At 48.4% G+C, this 22,029-nt stretch overlaps 1 protein-coding gene across 3 annotated transcripts in view; it reads right to left on the bottom strand.

Annotated features, from left to right (window-relative positions):
• LOC138566830 (estrogen-related receptor gamma-like) overlaps nucleotides 1–22,029 on the bottom strand; it is a 331,859-nt gene that overhangs the window by 125,446 nt on the left and 184,384 nt on the right. For 2 of the 3 annotated variants that reach the window (XM_069644522.1, XM_069644520.1), the window contains exons 3-4: nucleotides 5,676–5,798; nucleotides 1,421–1,540 (exon numbers count right to left, since the gene is read on the bottom strand). In XM_069644522.1, the coding sequence (XP_069500623.1) occupies nucleotides 1,421–1,540; nucleotides 5,676–5,798 (243 nt within the window). The remainder of the gene's footprint in view (nucleotides 1–1,420; nucleotides 1,541–5,675; nucleotides 5,799–22,029) is intronic. The other variant, XM_069644521.1, reaches the window with a different exon arrangement.

The following is a 22,029-nucleotide window of genomic DNA, read 5'->3' as shown; positions in this document are numbered from 1 at the left end:
CTTTTCAGTGGCAATGCTGGCTTATATTGTGGGCACAGACATTATGAATATTTTCTATTTACAGTGGCAGTGCTCACAAATATAGTTGCAAGAACAGGCATATAGTTGCAAGAACAGCAACAGAACAGGCATCTTGACGTGTGTTTTCCAATCAGAATGTTCCCATATAGTGTGAGCACAGGCATCATAAAAGTGTGTTGTAAAATGCTCTTTTTAATGTTGATGACAGGCATCTACTGGATTTTTTCATGCTTTCGGTTATATATACGTAGAATATTAAATCAGCTTTAGAACGCAGAATCAGAAGGGAAGAAAGAACGTAGAATGAGAAGGTGTGATGATGATTTGAAAGGAGAGAAAGGAGAAGAAGGAGAGGCTGGAGGATCTGCGGCTGCTGTATCTACGTATCCTGGAAATAGAGTAACGCTGTTTGACTTACCTAGACTCCTGTGTGTCCATACAGCACAACATAATACTTTCCCCTAGACGGCAGATTTTAAATTGTATGGCTAGTTACCCAGTTTGTTTCTTAAACATGGTGCTGTAAAATGTACAATTTCAACCTATTAATGTAAACATGTTCTCGGGGAAGAGAACACCATGGGGAACACCATGGCTCTCTCGCTGCACTAGTCAGGATTCATATTTATTGCCCCCTACTGCAAAATTCACCAGCCCCCACTGATGAGCACAGAAAGAGAGGGTCGATTCGTATACAGAATGCCTGTGATTTATGGTTGACACATATCACTCTGTTGTTTATGTAACTAGTTTAGTGCCCTCTCACTTGTCTCCCTGTTGATGAAATATGACATGGATGTGGTCTGCCTCTTACACTGGAACTCCCTACCTCTCTCTATCCGCTACTCCGCCACCGATTCCTCTTCCCGCTCCTCATTGAAAGAACTTCTTCTTCACTCCCCTCCCTGATACCTTCCCCCTCTCACTATCCCCTCCCTCCTTCTATTATCCTTTCTCTGTTCTCCTTATCTTTATCTGTCCCCGTCTCTCCTATGATCTCTTCTCTTTTGTTGCTCACTTCACTCATTGCTCTCTCCCTCTCGATCCTTCCCTACCCCCTCTTCTCCTCTCCCTTCTTACTTGCAAATTGTTCTAAATGCCGACTTTATGGCTTGATTCATGTTTACTGTTTTGCTTCTACTGTTCCATGTTTTATGTGATACTTGTTGTTAACTGTAAAGTGCCTTGGATTAAGGCACTATATAAAACATTAAAAATACTAATACAAAATACTTGAGTTCACAAATGAAGACGTAATTGTGTGTCATATGTCTGCATGCCACACAAGAACGTGCCCTACGTTGAGGGCATATCTTCTTTAGCCACTCAGCCAACACAAAAATCCCGACAATGTTTGATGTTGCCTCTCTTTCCAGTCCTGCTCTGTGACATCACTTACTTGATTTCTTAATGGGCATGGCGTGGTGGGAGCTTAGATACGAACACGCTCCAGAGCTGTCCAGGTCCATTGGCCTCCTGTACTTCTGCCTGCCTCCGCGGACTCGGTCCAGCCGCACACCTGAGGAAGAGAACAGACATCAGGATTTGCAGCATTCTGTGACAGACCAGGAAATGAAAGGAGCGGAATTCATACAAAAGAATATCACTTTCTACAAGCTGACTAGAACACGCAGATCCACTGACGACATCCACTTAGAACCTAAACCATACACGAGGACACATCTTGGTGTATCAGCATTCTCTTCCTTAGCCGTAAAACTTTGGAACTCCCTCTCCAGAGAAATGCAAACTGTGAATGACAATCTAAAATTTACAAAATGTCTAAAAAAACCTGACTCTTCAGCTCTGAACGGGATGGAAACGATTGTACAACACCCATGAACCACGAAGTGGACACACAACTGAGCAGTGGGAAGAAGTTAGAATTTTAGGCCGGACCGGAGTAGAGGACAGGGAAATGAGAGGCATCTGAATGGGAGGGGTTTTTTAGGCCTGGGATGTGCCCATCCCGATAGAGGGCCAAAGGGGAAACAGGGGAGGGTGATGGGTCCGACTTAATTGGAGCACTGATAGAGGGCCTAAGATTGAACAAGGGAGAGAGAGGTGTCCCGCTCTCACACAGATGCACCGCGGGGCAGAAGGAACACATCAGCCCTGGAGGAAGCCGCGTGGGTGGTAATTGCTGCAAACCAGAATGGAATAAAGGGGAAGGGATGTGTGTGGCATTTAGTCAGAACAGCGGGGGTAGGAAAAGTACTGCCACTAACTAACCCTACTAAAAAACTCACCCTTCTGCATACACCTCTCAGCCTCTGAACTAAACACCATCATACCTCTACAGCACAACAAAATGCATGCACTTCACAACACCACCACAACAATGATACAAACCACACATAGTCTCGCCCAACACCACATGGAAGCTACCAACCGTAAAAACACACCTACGCTCAGTGAACGATGTCACCGAACTGAAGTTGCCAACAGCACATCACAGCTCTCTTGCTCTTCTTTCCTGCTCAGTCCTACTAACTTACCCACCTCCCTCCTTGCCTTACACATCTGCCAGAGCACCAAGAAACCACACACGTGACAACGGGGGCGGTATAAGAACCTTTAAGATAACATAACAAACACTGGGAACATAACACGTAGAGGAGAGCTGGCTGGTGCCTCTGAAAGCACTGTAGAGCTCAACAAATCAAATCACGTGCCGCCCGACACGTGACTATCTCTCCCAAGCTCAACTAGGCTTTTATTGCTGACCGCCTGTGGGGAAATGCCCCCAGTTACTTCTAGGCCAACCAGTATCTCATACTTGAATTGAAAGAGAGACATTGTTATAGTTTCTCAAAAACGCCACACAGTTTGGGGAGCTGGCCCTTTAGGCAAGCCTGTGAGCTTTTTCTTTCGGCGTAATGCACTGATGTAATTAAGCAAATACTCACGAAGGGGCCTTTTCCAGGCAGAGCTGAGAGGCCGCACAGACCGTCCTCTTCCTCGCCCTCCCCCCATCTTCCTTTGAGGAAAATTGTTTCATTTGCATTTTGATTTCACTTAGAAATTGGCCCATTTATTTAATTGAGAAAAGAGATTATGGTATTCAAATGAAGAGAGGATGCCAGACCCACGCTACTTGATTCTGTAGAGCATTATTCATTCCACAAATATCTATTGGAAACTGAACAGTAATTAATGCATTTCACGGTCAGTGCTTGTGTGGGGTCTGTTATGGCTGAATGCTCTCCCAGCGCTCATACGTAGGCCAGTCCATAATGTCATCAAGGCGGTTATTGATATAATGTGCTCATGCTAACAACTCAAAATGGGCTGTGTGACTGCTTGTGGCAGGCTGGTGTAGCATGTGTAGGGACATGCTGCGGATTTTTACATTCTGAGCAGTTATCTCCCGCGGTCTCAGCAATTAGTTGAGGGCTTGTGGAGTATGTGCATGCGTTTGCAATCAGGTTTCACATTTGCAAGTGTTGGATCCCGGCATGACCCTGAGTAATTGAGCAACGTTGCCTGTGCCACAGTGCACCCCATGTAAGATGGGATACTTGGAAACAGGGCCTCAAAGCCCAAACTGCTGTCACTGTTCACAGACATTGAATTGTGCTCTGTTGCTGAGATGCTAACCCTTAAACAAAAGGATTATAAACGCTACCCCTCGGCTGGGCTGGCAGTCAGGGGTTATACCTAACAATAATGAGTTGTGCTCCCCTTCACAGGTAAAGGTAGGGGTGGACTGACCTATAGGGAATTTGGAGATTTCCCAATAAGCCTCTGCACCCTGAGTCTCTTTGTGAGGTAACTTGTTTAACTTCCAAATGTTCTTATAGGAAAAGGGTTGGGCTTGCTGGAAATGTGTCACTATGAGGCCACTTTGAACATTATTTCCAGGGCCTCTTTTGGTTCCTACTCCACCCCGGCTAAGGGCGAATTCACCAAATGTTTTGATTGGCTCTCAGAGTTCACCAAATGTAATGGAGCAGCAGGCTTCAACCTTTAGGACTCCAAATGTGTTGGACTGCAACTCCCATGAGCCTGAGCCAGCATAGTCCAAATGAATGAAAGGACCATGGGAAGTGCAGTCCAGAGATCTAGAGGGTCGGAGGTCACAGCCCTGGTGATAGAGGGAGAGCCACTAGTGGAGCGACAGGCTTCTGGTAAAAGTCTTCTGTCATTGGTAAGTGTAGACAAAGAGACCTTGTCTGACCAATATAGCCCAACATCCATACCACTAGCTCCGCACGGGGAGGAGTCACGAGACTATGACATGTATGGATGGGGAAAGGGTGTCCTGAGACTTGCCAGAATTATTGAGAGAAGCCCCCCACATGGAGCCATGGGGACCTGTGGATGAATTCCTCGTGCACTTCCCCAAAAGCACTTTATACTTATACACCAAAAATAGACCTGTGTCCTATGCAATTCACCCAATAAAACACCGGAGATATACAAAGCAAAAACCTTTATATATACAACAGTCAAAGCAGAAGAACTAAATATGCAGCAGCCATGTGTATATGGATTCAGTCAAAGCATCTCTAAATGCTCAAGCAAACAATTGATGTGTTACTTAATCACCAAAATATCAACAGCACTGCTCAGATAGGCAGGGAAGTGAAGCACTCACTGCTGCAATTTATATACACCCTCCATGTCACATCTTGAACCCCTCCCACGGTTCACTCATTCCTCTTCCTTCTGAGGCTGATTAAATATCATGACATTTGGTAATAGCACCACCTGCTGTTTATAGATTTGCAACATGACCAACACTACAGTAGAAAGCATAAAAGTCCAGCTTAAATGAAAATATGTATTTTCATCTAAGCATCAACAAGCACATAACATGAAGACACACGCGTGCGGGCGCGTGCACAGACACACACACAAGCAGCCAACATATCATCTTTAAATACCAACTAACACGCCACTAAGCACCCATCGAAACCATCTACAGAAACCCAACCAAATCATATATAAATACCAACCAAAACATCAACATACACAAACTACGATATCCACATATACCCAAGTAAATCATATACACATTCGTAAACAAATCATCATTAAATATCAACCAACAATGGCCCAACTAAATGATCTATGTATACCCAACCGAAACATGGACGAACACAAAATCCAATTATCTATAATTACCAATCAAAACATTAAGTGTCTCTGTTAGATGGTTCATTCAACATGACAGGCGGAAACTTGACATGACTGCCTGCTTATATCAGTCAAGATAACGGCATATGATTTAAGATCATTGACTGCTCTTATGACACCGGGTCACTGTCTCCCCAAACCACTCAAGGTGACTGCATCCCCAAATCACGCAACATGACTGCACATCACATGACCACATGATTTAAGTTGTGCCTCCCCCTGTATGACTCAAGGTGATTTCCTTCCCATAACACTTGAGAAAACCACTCTCTATATCTCTCAACATGACAGCCTGCTAAAATCAGTAGACTCGGGAAGACTGCCACCCTGCATCACTTGAGCTGGCTGAGGGCACTGCTTCTCCCAATCACTTGCAAACCACTATCTCTCCCAATCATTCTGGGTAGCCTCTCTCTCCCAATGTTTTATTTCCCACCCCATTGCGTGCTGTGAACGTGGGGCATCTAATACCAGTAGCTAGGAGTCATCGGGTCCCCAGGATTCCTTATTACCGTTACCTTCTTTCAACATCCCAACTTTGAGGCACTTGCGGAAGCGGCAGGCCTGGCAGGACTTCCTCCTCCTTTTGGTGATCTCGCAGTCGTTCACCACCGGACAGGTGTACTCGATGTTGCCTGCAAATTAGATCACCAAGGGAGAGTGTTAGAGTACCACAGAATCAAAATCAGTTGCGCTTGAAGAGTACGTCTTGTTCATGTCTCCTGGAAAGCAGGACATCTGTTGCATTTTATGTTTCTCTGCCCATTATATGCTGTTGCCAGGCAGAGAAAGTCAACACGTGACCTCATGTTTTAGACAGCACCATTCTGCTTTGATCTTTCTGCAGTTGCTTTCTGGTCAGTTCGTTTTGTTGTAGGAAAGTAACTGATTTCTGCTTTTAGAATAGGAATGCTCCATTGATATTTATGTATTAAATGATTGCTTATTTTTTACCTGTAATTTATTGTTTTATGGAGAAATATTTGCATCCAAAATAAAGTGAACATTTCCTTTTAAAATTGTAATTGTAATTGTTTATTGATACAACGCCTATACACACAAGTGGGGTGCTTCAAAGCGCTAGTGATCCTTAAGTGTCCTATAAAATCAAGTGATCCTTAGGGGAGCTCCATCACTAAATTCACATCCTGGGAATAACAGCGATACAAATCAAGTACAAAAAAGGGTCTTACATTTCAATTATCGTACACGTTTATTACGGAATAAAAACATCCATAAAAACATTTCATTAATACCATATCAAATCGATTAATACAATTCGATAAAATCAATTATTTCATAAGGGTTAAGCCAAAATGACTGAGGTCAAAAGGACTGAGTACCAAAAGTCCGACACCCATTTGTTCGCATATGTATATGTGGGGGGAGGTAAAGTTAATATCAAATGTATAGGCGTAAGGTGGGCGTTGTGGGGGGTCTCCGCCCACATATATATATGCGAACAAATGGGGGAGTTAACAGACTTTTGGTAGTCGGACTTTTCAACTCGGTCATTTCACGCAGATCCTTTCATAATACAAATAACTATTTCATACTAATATCACATCACATAAAGTGCAACCTCATTACATGTTCATTAATGGCGATAAGATGAAAAGATACCCTGAGTCAGCGATGTGTAACTTGTGGAAGCAGCAATGCCCTCCTTTTCACAGCTTGTCTAAGATATGGGAGTAATGCCCAGCTAATGCTCTGTGTTTCTGCTCTCACTACATAGGGACATGCTGGCCGCCATTGAACAAAAGCTGCTTCCCATAGAATGGGTTGCAATGTTCTGGATCTGATATCTTTAAAGGCTAAACAGAAAAGCATTGAATGCATTTCCTTTCCCTCAGCTGCCTGGCATAAGAAAGAGGAGTTTGCATCCGCCTGGGCTGACATCCTGCAGTAACATCTCAGATGTAGGCAGTTAGATCTTGCTCTGGGCACCAGACATCTCTCGTTTGCGTACTTAGGCCATGTCAGGTTATTCTGAATGGTACAAGCTGATAAAATAACCTACTTTCTGTTGGAAGGCTTCACCAGTTCAGCTGGTTAACAGAATATCGTTCAATGATCACCAAACCCAGGCATGGCTTCCGCAAGCGAGGAGTTGTCACGTTCCACTGTTGCTCATGAGATGGTGGCGTGGAGCAGTACTCGACGCACCTCGAACTTTGAGGATCCTGCAGAACGTGGTGCTGCTGCAGTGGCTGTCCCTACTCCAGGCAGAAAAGCATGACTATATTCCAAAAGGGACCCTTCTGTGGCCCCTAGCATCCGCGCTCAAATGCCTATTGCTGGGACCTTGTCAACTTATGTTCTTTGCAGTACACTGTGGTTTGCTTGGCTTGAATAGTTTTCCTTGAAAAGTTGACATTTTGATGCTTCACCGCATAATAGAAAGCACTAGAAGATTCACAACACGTTTTTCAATGGGATTATCCCATTGAAAAACACATTGTGAACCAGTGCCAAAGAGTTCCTTTCAATAGCAAGCTGAGGTGAAAACACTGGGGGTCTACCTGGATCAGACCCTGAGTACGAGGCCTCAAGTTAATAGTCTGGATTGTTCGTCAGCGTACTGCATAAAATTGCTGACTCAGATTTGTCTGCTTTTTGTCTAAAACAAACTGTGTCACTATGACAAGGGAAAAAGTTGGTACTAAATTGGATTACTGTAGCCGTCTCCTAGTAGATATTCTGCAGAGAGATGTTGCAAAACTACCGGTGATCCAAAACAGTATGGAGAGAGCGGTCGAGGGCCTGAAAAGGGGAGTTCATGTCTCCCAAACTAGGAATAGCCTCCACCGGCTTCCAATGGAGGACGGAATCTTGCTTTGCTTGCTCACCGCAATGCATAAATGTTTGTCGGGGGCTAACCTGGAGTATCTGGCAGAGGCCCTGTGCCAAAAACATTAAAAAGGGTAATAAGAGGGCGTGGCCTGGAGCGCGGACTATGCAGTCGCCTCCTTGATGGCCTCCGTGGGAAGCCCGCTGCATCCCAGCTTATGAAGGTTCCCAGGCAGCGTTTTGGATCCCAACTCGATGAGGGGACGTGGGAGGGTCCGGAGCCCCGCCGCTGAGCTGCCGGAGCCCAGATTTACCGAGACAACGAAGATCGGACCGCCTGCATTTCGCGGCCCCTCCGCCGCGCAATCCAAGATGGCGGACGGGACCCAGCGACGACGGCCGAGACGCGGCCTCATCATCGGAGCTCTTCAGATGGACCCCTGAGCGCACCGGCGACCCGGCTGACTTCCCAGGCGGCGGGAGACGAGGTAGGAGCCTCGGGCCCCGGGCCCCCCCCCCCCCTTTTGCATCCGCCTCTGTCCCGGGAGAGGAAGACCTGCAGCCACCTCAAACACACCGGGGGCGCACCTCACCGCGCAGCGGCGGTCCCCCGGCTCTCGCCCTCCGCTACGCCCCGCCGTCACTCTGGAGGAGGGGGCTGGGACCGAAGAGTTCGGAGGCGAGCAACCCTGCACTGCCAGCACGACCACCAGGAATCCGGCGGGCGCCCGTGGCGATCTGGACCCGCGCCCTCCTTCATGAGAGCTAGGCCTGAACTAGCGGGCCCCGGCACCTGATCTGCTCCCGCTCGTCCCTTCGTTTGCTTCCTGGGGCGCCCCGGCCCACACCCACCATTCCAGTGAGACCGGGACGACATCTTAATGCACCAGAAGCCCCTACGTGCAACCAGGACATCGGAACACCCATTCTAGCCCCTAGAGGGACCCAGGCTACCCTTAAGCCATCGCCACTACTGCGGACAGACTACCTGTGGTCCCTGACCCACGCTTGCTGGACCACGCCATGTCTAGGCAACCGAAATCCGCCAAGTCCTCGGACATAGCGACAATGCTAATGTCATCCGACAGAGCAAAGAAACTGGACACCCCTCCCCCCGCCTCACAAGAATCTCAGGACAACAGGGGACCGTTAGCAACTAAAGAGGACATTCGAGATTTCATGGCTGACATTAAAACCGAATTCCGATCATGTATGTCGGAACTTACGGCCAAGTTGGAGACCACCGACAAAAGGGTCTCGGAGATAGAACAAAGAGTGGGGGAGATTGAGGACCGAGCCCAGGACCACGCCTCTTCCCTGTCGGAGATTCAGCGCTCCGTCGGGCTTTTGCAAGACAAATGCGAAATCCTGGAGTATAAGCAGGAAAACTTGGAGAACAGAGCCCGGCGCAATAACCTTCGCATTCGAGGGGTCCCTATGTCGGTTCCAGACCAAGAGCTTGCCGGATACGTGGGCCTCTTCTTTCAGTCTCTCCTCCCAGATATGGCGGATTCACTGTTGCTACTGGATCGCACTCACAGACTAAACCCTCGCCGTGGAGTTGAGTCAGACGGACCTCCTGATGTGATCACCAGGGTGCACTTCTATACAACTAAGGAAGCCATATCAGCAATAAGTCGCTCTGAGAATGAAATCACCTTCCAAGGGACTCCCCTTCAAATTTACCAAGACCTATCTCCGCTGACCCTTCAAAAAAGGCGAGCCCTTCGCCCACTAACCACCTTCCTTCAAGCCCAAAAGGTTCGCTATAAATGGCTCTTTCCTACAGCCTTGCAATTCTCCTACAAGGGCACCATACGCAGGATCAGTCACCTAGATGACGCTGGAAGTATATTGCAGCCGGCCCCCACTGACTCCTCGCCCGCACAGGCCACTGAAGCGGCAATTGACTCGGACCTCATAGCCTCCCCTAGGTCCAAACAAAATACATGGTCGAGGGTTCCGAGATTTAGGAGGAAAAGATAACCTGGAACGACCCCGCAAGGGACCCCTCCGACCCCTGTGACCCAGCTCAGCGATCCTGGCGCAGCGGAACCAATCGCTTCTCTTGAAAACACGGATGGATTTCATCCCCGATGCAGCGGGCCTCTCCCCCACGGCCCATGCCCAGCTTCAAGGTACATTCCACCTATGAGTCCTTGGAGCAAACCACTTACGTTTCCAGCCATGTTGGCTATTCCTTGGTTTACGGCCCCGTTGGCCAGGGGAGGGCCCAACCCCATAATGGGTCCCCTACCCCCAGTTAAAACTTGGACCTCCCGTTGGTGGTCTGAGCAAAAATTTCAGAAGCAGGTTAACAGATGGTCACATCTCCCACGACATAATGGCTGATCCTCCAGTGGCTCCCCCCCTCCCACAAGCTTCATCAGCGACCCCAGGTCCCGCTCCGGAACAGCAATCCTGGAAGTTCGTCTCTCTAAACGTCAGGGGCCTGAACTCACCGGCCAAACGCAAATCAATTCTACAAAAACTCCAGAATGAGGCCGCCGCCGTGGCCATGCTACAGGAAACTCACCTGCTACCGGCAGACTTCAGCCGCCTACACTCTCGTGACTTTCCAAAGCAACTCTTCGCATCCGGCAACTCCAAGCGAGGTGGCACTGCAATCCTGTTCCGGAGAGGGCTGAATCCCCAGATTCTAGACACCATAAGCTGCCCGGAGGGACGCTACATAGCGGTGAAATGCCTGCTGGCAGGACAGCTGTTCTCCCTGGTCTCCGTATACGCGCCGAACCTAGGCCAAGCACCCTTCTATGATTCGCTCACCACAACTCTCTCTCCCTTTCTGGAGGGCCAGATAGTGATCGGTGGGGACTTTAATGGGGTCCCGGACCCCGTAAAGGACAAATCGCACCCACCCTCCCCCGGAGACTTCGCCACGGCCTTAGCCCTTCTGCGCTTGTTCAGGACTTTGGGGGTGGTGGACTCATGGAGAGTGCTCCACCCATCTGAAAAAGACTTCTCCTTCTATTCTTATGTTCACCGGACATTCTCCAGGATAGATCTCTTGCTAATTTCCCCGCAAATCTTCGCCTTCACTGAAGAGGTGACCATAGGCTCCAGAATCCTATCCGATCACGCACCGGTCACCTTGGAACTCCGAGTTCAGGGTCCCCCTGATCCCCAGAGACGTAGATGGACACTATACGACCCCATCCTTAATGAGATGCCACTCAGAGACGCTATCGCAACCACAATCGTCAATTTCTTCAAGGAAAACCCCAGCGGAGATACCTCCTTAGCTAACACCTGGGATGCAATGAAGGCAGTGCTGCGGGGAGAACTGATTGCCAAAGGGGCAGCCTATCATAGACATAAACAACGAACTCGTCAGGCCCTGGAAGAAGAACTGGAGAGGGCAGAAAAAACCCACAAGGAAAAAGGCTGGACCCCTAAAACGCAGCGAGCTCTCCGGACAGCAAAACAGAAAATTGAAGCCCACTATGCGGAACACACCGCCCATCAAATGACGAAAGCCAAACAGTTCTATTATGCCAAAAATAATAAAGCAAACAAACTACTGGTGGCTAAACTCGCTAAGATAAGAAGAAATAACACAATCGTGGGCCTACGGGACCTGCAGGGCAAGACGCAATACTTAGATCACGACAAGCTTCGAATTGCATCGGCCCACCTGACCCAGGTAATGGCCGCCCCGCCTCGGAAGGCCGAAGAACAGAGGGAATACCTGCAAAGCGCGGCGCTCCCCCGACTGGAGGACGCAGCCCGGGACTCGCTGGAAGCCCCGATCACCGGCGAAGAAGTCGATGAGGCGATAAAATCCCTCAAGTCTCGAGCCCCCGGCCCGGATGGCTACACGACAAGATTTTATAAAATTTTCAAACCACAACTCCTCCCACCCCTGGTACAGCTCTTTAATTCATTTAGAACCACGGGCACTATAACCCCGTCAATGCAAGAATCAATCACCGTCCTGCTGCCTAAACCTGGCGGCGACCCAAAGAATCCTGTGTCCTACAGACCGATTGCTCTGCTCAATATAGACGCCAACATATACTCCAAAATCCTAGCAACCCGCCTGTCCCGGATCCTACCAGAGATAATCGACGCCGACCAGAGTGGCTTCATCACACACCGTTCTACAGCTGATAATATTCGCAGAGCTTTAAACCTGGTGGAGCTGGCCTCCCGAGACTCCCGGGAACTGGTACTCCTGGCCCTGGACGCAGTTAAGGCCTTTGACAAAGTGGACTGGAACTTCATGAGGCTTACTCTCGAGGCCTTTGGCTTTGGCCCAGAGTTCTGCGCCATGACTCTGGCTAACTATTCTGCGCCCAAAACCTTTCTCAGAGTCAATGGCATCCTTTCTTCCCCTATTGGCCTGACCTGTGGAACCAGACAGGGCTGCCCGTTGTCGCCACTGCTTTTTGCACTAATCATGGAACCATTCGCCCAACGGATCAGGCGAAACCCGGAAATCAAGGGCTTCCAATCGAACACATCACACCATAAACTGGCCCTATATGCAGACGACGTCTTACTAACCATCACAGAACCTCGCACTTCCTTCCCTCAGGTCCTAGCTGAGATAGAGAGCTATGGAAAGGTCACCGGCTTTGCCATCAACTTTCAGAAATCAGCTGCCATGGGGGTGGCCCTTTCCCGGGAGATGCGGGAGGCCCTGGTCCCACTATGCCCGATACAATGGTCAACTAAGAGCATCAGCTATCTAGGGGTCCAGATCCCAGCTGACCCGGGGGAAGTCTACCGGGCAAACTTTCCCCCACTGTTCACGGAACTCGTGGCGGACTTAAAACGGTGGACGGCGCAAGAAATCTCACTGATGGGTCGTATCACGGCCTGTAAAATGAACTTGCTGCCGAGGTTTCTATATGCTTGCTCTTCGCTCCCAGTACCAATCCCGGCACCGGCCCTTCAGAATCTGCAGAAGGAAATGTCACGGTTCATTTGGAAAGGGAGAAAGCCCAGAATCCCTAGGACCACGATGCTGGGCAATACTAAACTAGGTGGCCTCGGAGTCCCAGACCTACAAAAATATCAGTTGGCGGCCCAACTAGCCTGTATTCGAACATGGCAGATACTTACCAACCGCCCGAGATGGGTGGATCTTGAACAGGCGCAACTGCCGCTCCCGCTACGTTTTCTCCCACATATCAATCCCTCCGAGCGCCGCCAGTGGCAGAACCTCCTGAGGTCCACCAAACACACGGTGGCTACCTGGGACAAAGCGCTGAAACAAAAGAAAACCCCAGTGGGACTTAGCCCCTCCTCACCGGTGTTCCTGAACCCGGCCTTTGCGCCTGGCTGGGCCACCCGAAACTTCAGATCCTGGATAGCGGGAGGCCTGGTGACCCTGGGCCAACTTTTCGAAAGAGGACAGCCCTGCACCTTTAGGCGATGTAAGGAACTCTTCCAACTTCGTGAGCAGGACAGATTTACATACATTCAGCTGCGCCACTGGTGCTCCCATCCACAGACCCGCCAAGCTGCCACCCGCCCCCCCACAGCCATGGAACTGACTCTAATTGACCTCCCAACTAGGGGGAGCATCTCCACCCTATACAAACGCCTCCAAACTGACTTCCTAGTCTCTAAAACCCGGTATATGGCCCAATGGGAAGCAGACCTGGGCCGCCCAGTCGAAGACCAGCTGTGGGTTGACATTTGGTCGCGGGCTCATACTTCTTCATCTTGCATTACGAACAGGGAAGGCGCCTATAAAATCCTCCTCCGCTGGTATTATCCTCCCCTAAGGCTACACCATATGAACCCCACACTCAACCCGAATTGCTGGAGGCAATGTGGCCAAGTAGGGACTTTCCTTCATATGTGGTGGTCATGCCCGAAGGCCCAGGCTTTCTGGAAACAATGCCTAGCAACAATCACAGACATCACTCAGGTGCGACTTCCCCTGGAGCCCGAGCCCATCCTCCTGGGAGCCCCAGTCCCCGGAATCTACCCCAGATCTGGCCATATGGCCAAACTGCTATCCCAATGCCTATTGGCGGGCAGAAACGTAATAGCTCGCACTTGGAAAACAGTAGAAGGACCGCTAATGCCCTTCTGGTGGGTCAAAATCTGGGACATCTTAATCGCAGAGAAGGTGACGGCTGCCGGGGCAGGCCGCCTACATCGCTTCGAAAACATTTGGGGCCCACTCCTAGACTTTGATCGGAATTATCCAGCCCTGACATACAAGCCCCAAATAGCCAGGAGGACTCTACAGGAAGATAACTCCCAGTGGCAACGGGAAGAAGAGGAATGTTAAGACACGAGGGTGGGAGGGGGCGAACAATCTACTGTATCTTCTTTATGCCATTTGTCGGAATTGATCGTTTTGTATTGCTTAAACCTGCCTGTTTAAAATAAATATTTAAAAAAAAAAAAAAAAAAGGGTAATAAGATCTAATGATACCAATCTGCTTAATTTTCTCACGACGACATTGTCCATAGTAGGGAGAAGTGCATTCTTCACCGTGGCCCCCAGGGCGAGGAATGCCCCGCCTCCTGATAGCAGAGGCATTGAATCATTGGAGATCTTCAAGCACAGCCTTAGAACACATTACTTTCTTGATTTCATATAGCTCATTGTTTTGGTGGCTTGTTTTTTTGCCACACGCCCCCCACGGATCTGTGGTAGTCAGGCTGGTTTGTGATTGTGTGTTCGTACCCATTCGTGGGGTTTAGCACCCTCATGCCTTCGGACCCTTCGGCACTGAACAAACAAATAAATAAATAAATGAAATATGTTATAGTTATGCACTGCTCCACCAGTGCAAATGTACACTTTTTTTTTTTTTGTAAAAGTGAAGCAGTGGTGAGGGCAGAATTTTAATGCAGTCTGAAATCTTGGCAATGAGACACCTTTTCTAAGTGTTGTTGAAAGAAGTAAGCATGTCTGTCTTTCAAGAATACACGGTTCTATACAGTTGACTTGTGCATAATAAACCAACCAGACAAATGCATACATTCCTGCAGAAATATGTTCAGCAAAAAGAGTATGATTATAGTTTAATTGACCCCATCATGAATGGAACACATCAGGTGGCGGCATGCAAATTGATATAAGCCTTAAAAAAGATAGAAATATGCACTTCCGCAAAAAACACTCTGTATACTTATGTCTTGCTGAACCCTACACTATGTATGGAATAGAGTCTTGATCTGATGTATGTTTAACCCCCGAGTGCTTGTCGACTCTGCATAAGGTCGCTTAAAGATGCACGCAATTTATTTTTTGAAAGTTCTTTACAATATGTCCAGGTGGCAGATGTGACATGGGTCACTTCACAGGAAGGTTTCACACGACAAGTATAAGTTATGGTAGTGCCAGGTGTGAAGCCAACATGGGTCATTCATTTATATTTCATTGTCTACTAAAATAGAACAAAACCAGTGAACAGTAGCACTTGCACTAGAAAACACTCATAATTGCATTATTGTTGCAAATACATGAAATAAATCGGCACAGGAATGTGAGCGCGCAACAAAACACAATAGAAGCCGCGTCCAGCCCTGTGGCAAGGGACATCAAAATCTGCCCTTGCTCAAGCGCTGGCCTACAACTCATCGGGGAAGGTCGCCAAAACAGTGTGGCAGCTGTAGTCAACTTCATCCCTAGACTATTCACTGCAATTGCTAGGAAATCAGTGACACGTGATGTGTTGAATTCTTCTCCATATTACACAGCATTACTCTCGGTATTACACAGCATTACTCACCTGTTGCACCAATGCAGTCTACTTGAGAGTTACTCCACCCTCATAAAACGGTTGGTTACACAGATGTGTTTTGTGGGATGTTGGCCTTCTTCAAGGGTGGGTGTTGCATGTGCCACGTACGAGGGAAGGCTCAGTGCCCCCTTATCAGGTATTTTCAGCTTGGCATTATGACCAGCTTAACGTGCGGAGAACGGTTTTCAGTGAAACTATTGACTACAAAACTAAATACTATAAATATGCAGAAGTAAGCAAAATGTGGATTTAATAACTATGCAGGTTGAAATATTGGTGAAATGTAATTGGTTCGGTGGCGTGGAGGCTGCCCCTTATTGCAAGGAGGAAGTGGGAGCGAGGAGTGAACAGGGGGTGCCCCCAAGAAAGGGCTGCACTACAACGTACCTGCTAAATGCGTGTTGTGCACAAGGCCGAGTGCTGCTCACATGTGACATAGATGGCACATGTTTTAGGGGAATATTTAGACATTTGAACACTGAATAGTTGCAATTTGCTCGTTTTGCTTGGAATCTCTGAACACACATTGGCCTTTGGGTGGGCATGGCAGTGTTATGCAGGTGCTGATTTAGCCGGGCTGTGTGGGTGCTTCGGAGTCATCTTGAGAGGCCTGCACCCCGCAGTAGGAGCCAGAGCAGGGTGCAGAGGGCTGGGGAAGGAACTGGGATACCCATTAGTAAAAAAGCAGCTAGGGCACTAACCACATGGGGAGGGCCCATTCATAGTATTGGTTAAAATCCCAAAGAAACCTTTGCCCAATCAGCAGGTGCGCTTTACCAAACGTTACTAGCCCGGTGAGCGTGTGTATGCCTCTGGAACTCCAGTTAGCAAAACGCACACCGGGCAAACAGGGTTCCAGATAAGATTTTGAGGTGGGAGTATTTTAGTATTTTAGTGTTTTTTCAGAAAGCAAACAAGTAGTTCTCATTGTCGAATGGGTTATCTTTACCATATAAAAATACATTTATTTTAATGTTAAAAATGTGGCTATTTTTCTCACAATACACACCCAGTAATGAACATAGTTATGTGCATTAAAACATGGTCTTTGGATGGCAGACATCTGATTTATTTAGGTTTCAGGCAGTGGAATGTGTCAGCTTTCCAATATATACGTTCAGAGTCCTGTCTGAATATTAAATAACACATTCAAGACTCACTGGTCCAACTAGTCAGCGGTACTAACTCCTGCCACTTTTCCAACTCCTTCTCTCCCAAGCTCTCCAGCGCTTGAATGTCTTGGGTGTATGTGCTATGTAATACCGTAGTTACCGCCTTCCTGCTAGTGGGGAACCCTCTTTAGGCAGGGGAACTACTGAGCTGGCAGATGTGTGCAATGGAGGAGCACTTATTGCCAGCAATGGGCTATGCAAAAGATTGCCAGTGCCAATTGCCCCACCCGGCTGGCAGGAGACTGTTTTTTGCCCTATGTTATGCGTGTTTTTTATCTTGACGCTGCTCAGGAAGGGCTTCCTCGTACTGCCCTTTGGGGTACTTTACCTCTCACTTAATTAGAAAATAAGAGAGGAGGTGGATGTGGCTGTGTGTGAGTTGGCAATTAGTCCTCCCCGCGTCCCCTGGGGGTGGGCGCTGTGATGATGAGCTGTCCCTGCACCACTCAGCTCATGTAAACCCTAATGATTATTGACTCCCCTCTGCTGGCTGATGGATTCCTCTCTTCCGGAGACGCGACAGCGGATTAGCGCCGGCAGACACGCAGAGGCCGCCGGGATGGGAGCAAATGAAAAGTTAGTTCAGCCACTGTATTGATATGTGGCTAGGCATGAGCCTAGAGGCCGGGTCCACTTGAGAGCCTGTCTAGGGCGGCTCTAAGTAAGCCACGGGTAGGGGCCAAATGGATGCAGAAGCGGAAATAGAGGTTAACGATCCCCTCTTCCGGGCGCACCTGCCTTCACTCCCTTCCATTCCCTCTTGCCTTCGAATGTGGTACTGTTTTGCACCCCTCCTTGTACGAAGCGCCATTGCTTGCTCGCTTGGGTTGCACTGTAGAAATAATCCCCACACATACACACACAGGTGCATAACGTTCCCAGTGATGCAACATGTCTTCGGTCTGAAGACTAGGTTTATTCCTGATCTTGCTCTATTGCACATTGGCAGGTTGTAAAGAGCGGGGTGCCAAGACCCCACCTGACACTGGGGTTGATTAGATGATTATATGTATGATTATCCTAGGATGTCTGTGCATTGAGAACTGAGTGTGTGCACATCCATCCCTGAGACCCAGCTAAAATTCTGCAAAGGGAAAGCAAACATGATTTCGGGTAGCCTCTAGATCCCTTGGAATGTCGATGTCACAGCCATTCTATGCTCACATCCAAACCCTAAAACGGTACGGATCTCAGTATATACGCTTCGGCGTCTACAAACCGTTTAGCGTTATTTTGGGCATCTGGGCCACCATACAAAATGACAGACACACATGCAAGGGCACTGATGGGCCAACCAAAGGGCAGGAAAACAGAGAACTATGCAGCAAGACATTGGGGGTCATTACAAGGTTGCTGGTACTACCGGCGGCCTACAAGCAACCTCTACCGTTTCCGCCACCCGATATCCTGATAATACCAGGATATTACTGGTGTCGGCGGATCAGACTCCATGGGAATGGGAACACTGAATCACCAGCACCATTGTGAACGGTGCCTGTGCTTCAGTGAATTTACTGCAGGTAGGGGCCTGAACTAGTGGCAGCTCAGGCCTGCCGGTGGTACACAGCCCTTACTGGCAAACACGGAGTGAGCCGGTGATAAAAGGTGCCGGTCACATTGTTATTTCCGGATGAGCTCACTTGTAATGACGGCCATTGACAGGGATAAAAGCAGAGGCACACAGAGGAACATGCAGACAGAGAGATACTTGAAAGCACAATCATCAGTACAGGACATGGTATACGTCGCGCGTGCTTACTCATAGCACACCTTCACCTGCCTCTGGTTATGTTGGTGCGGATACTAGTTGAACTGCTGAATGTGGCAGGAAAACATCAGGCCTACCAGCTGCAGGCTTCAAGCATGCTCACCTATGGCCATATAACCAAGGCAGCTCAGAAAGATGTGTGCCAGCATCGCAACACCAAGAATGCTTTGCAGCGAGGCATCTAGTGCCCACTGCCAGGGGAGGATGGCAGCCCAGGTAGAGATGGGGAGAGCTGGAGAGAGCGGCAGTGTGTGCAATATAGACACGTTGCTGAAGTCAGCATTGACCTGCCCCAGTGGCTGGCCCCTGATGAGTGCGCGAGAGGTCTGCCCTGGGTACAAGCAGCGCATTAGTACACCTTTCGGCAGTGGAGGTCTTCAAATTCCAAGCCTTCAAATGTGGCAATGATACCATGTATTTGGTAGTCAAAATACTTCCAGGCTTACGGTTAAGGAAGTCAATTGTTAGATTTTAAAAAAAGACAGGCAGCAGAACTCTCCCGCCTTCTATTTTTCAAGTCTGAGAAGAACACTGAAGACAGCGCAGACAGTGACTTCTTTGAAATGCTGCATGATATCGAATGCACGTGAAGAGTCATGAACTCACTATTGAGTGCAATACAACTTTACAAACTCACTGATGGGAGACAATCACTTACACAGCACATTTACACATGATGCATGTGCAAGACCGCGCCGTTTGGAAAAGTCTGCTTACAGTTTTTATCATCTAGAGGTCAGGGTACTTTACTCTGTGTAATACACTCAAAAGTCAATCATGAATACAGCCCTTTCCCTGTCTTATTCAACAGCCTCCCTTTACTCCACAAACCCCACACCATCTTGACAGCTGTTCTTGTCATGAACGTGTAACCTTCGGCTCTCCAGATGCGTTGGACTATGACTCCCATAATCCATCATCATAGCTTTGCTGGTTAGGGCCCATGGGAGTTGTAGTCCAAACGATCTGGAGATCCAAAGGCTGCAGACCCCTTGTCCGACCGCAGTGTGACTCTTATTGGGACTACCAGTCATCCGTAATGCTATAACAACCCTTTAAAAGTTAAAGGTAATTCACACGCCAGAATGTTTCATGCTTGTCAAGGGATGCACTCCAACTGTACCCCGTCTGTGGTCATTAAACGGAGCCATACTCATATTACGCCTGCACTGTTCTTAACGCTACACACAGGGTGTTAGATGACAGAGCAGGAACTATTGGCTGTGTTGCTCGTTCGCCAGTCACAAGACAAGTTGAATAGGAACACGGAAATAAACCAGATGCTTTGCTTCATCATTAGTGTTGGTGGCGCGTGAGCAGCTACGCTTGCAGCGCTTTATCGTGCTGGGGCGCCTCCAGGCACATAAGCTGCTGTACACGAAAACGAGGCTGAGAACTTGTAGATATGGCTTTGTACTTTCCTACAGAAGGTCCCACGCCCCTTCCTCTCTCCCCAGACCCTCGCCATACTGAGTATTCACACAGCGATCAATGGGGCGCAGTCCAGCTCGGGGGACCGCCCCACATTTGCTGAACGAGCGTTTGTTTGTTTCTGTTCCTAAATCAATTAGCGCGCGAGGCGCAGCCGCATTCCGGATCGATGGCCGCCCGAGACACGCTGATCAGGGTTTATTGATTAACATGACAATCGCCTCTTTTCCCTCCATTTTGCATGTTGCCTACAGAAGTCTAATGAGCGCGCGGGGGTTCAGGAGAAAACTGGGCCAAGCGCCCGCGGCCCGGCTCCGACCCGGCTCCCTCCCTTGAGTGCTTTTAGGGACTGGAGTCCCTCCTCGCAGCTGGGTGTGAGTATGGGGGGAGTTCATACGATGTAGGTCGTGCCTGGGGAGTCCAGCTAGCAGCATGCATACTTAGGGTCACCTGATTTTCAAGACAAAAAACTGGGACAGCCAACAACATAAAAGAAGGACCCCGCCAACGCCCTAACCGGACCCCTCCCCTTCCCCATTCCCACAGTATAGGCATGACAATTCTGCAGCTTTGAGTTTTTATTAAAGCACGTAAATACCAAGCATGGTACTGATTACATTATGGGATATTTGTACAATGAACTTGACTGTTATTGGTATTTAGTGTCAAAAGGTTGAACATCTCAACTATAACACTAAAACACATGTACATATTAATAACAAAGGTGTTTTTGCTCTATTTGACATTACATGTCTTGCTATGTACTTTCCTCTCAGCCTGTCTCTGTGGTGCAAGCAGTTAATGCATAAGACTTGTACCTGCAGCGTTGGGGGTTCGAACCCATCCTAAGATGGCAACTTCCTCAACATCTAATACTGTTTATATAGTTGATAATTGTTTGTGGTAAAAAAACAAACAGGGCTGTCACTCTCTCTCCTGGGTTTTTAAAACCCTGGGGGGGAGGGGGGGGCAGAGGTGCCAATGTCAGGACAGTCCCTACGTCTGGTCACCGTATGCGTCATGTTTGGCACATTCATTAAAAATCATCAGGGACTGTGACAAGGAAAACATGGCCTCAGAACAATGCGACTTGCCGTTGAGTAGTCCATATGCCTTTAGTATGAACACAATGCCATCTCCCCCCGATAGGTACGCTGGGCAACCCTCTACACCTGGATGCATGGTGTCCATACCTGCGCACATGATGGTTGGTTGCTTGCGTGCAGGAGGCGTTCACTGTTTCCATGGGTGCAGAATGCACTGTCTATGCACAGGATGGCTTGTGCAGTTTGAGCTGTCTAGTTGTGCAGGATGCACAGTACATGAGCAGGATGCAGCATATATGCTCAACAATGCAAAGGCAGGATGCTCGGGATATGTCCAGGCTACTTCATCTATGCACAAGAAGATCCTATATAGACACACACATATTTACATATACACAGTTCTATATAGTGTGGAATGCGAAGAAAGCATTCTTCATGCAGATGGTCATATGTGAATGTCCAAGATGCACTTTAAGGGCCCGATTCATGGAAAAGCACGCATTTATCCCATAGTGTCTGCGCGCAAAGAACTACCCTGAGTGACCCGGCGCGTAGAAGTTACATTTCATGGAATCCCTCCTGCAGATGAACCGTATTCACACCCCGACAGCATGTGTAAGAGTTATCATAACTTAGTTATCACTCAGTAAAATCTGCATGCATGCCCTGTAAACCTTTCCTGCACCCCGCTACGCTGCGTACGTGCACCCCTAACTACGATTGGGATGCCGTCTGCATGCACACACCACTAAATCCAACCTCCAAAGTTGCAAATCCTCAGCGCAAGTCTGTACACCTGCTTTTGGGTGGTGGAGAGATCGAGGGCTTTGCGTGTGCATTTTGCAGGCGAGAGGTTGTGCGGTCACTTCCATAAATACGCTTTGTCGTGAGCACTTGTGGGCGGGCCATGGACTGTCTGT

Source organism: Ambystoma mexicanum, chromosome 2p (assembly GCF_040938575.1).
Source record: "Ambystoma mexicanum isolate Mex_15411 chromosome 2p, UKY_AmexF1_1, whole genome shotgun sequence".
Classification (NCBI taxonomy): domain Eukaryota; kingdom Metazoa; phylum Chordata; class Amphibia; order Caudata; family Ambystomatidae; genus Ambystoma; species Ambystoma mexicanum.
This window is presented reverse-complemented; position numbering and strand designations above follow the sequence as displayed.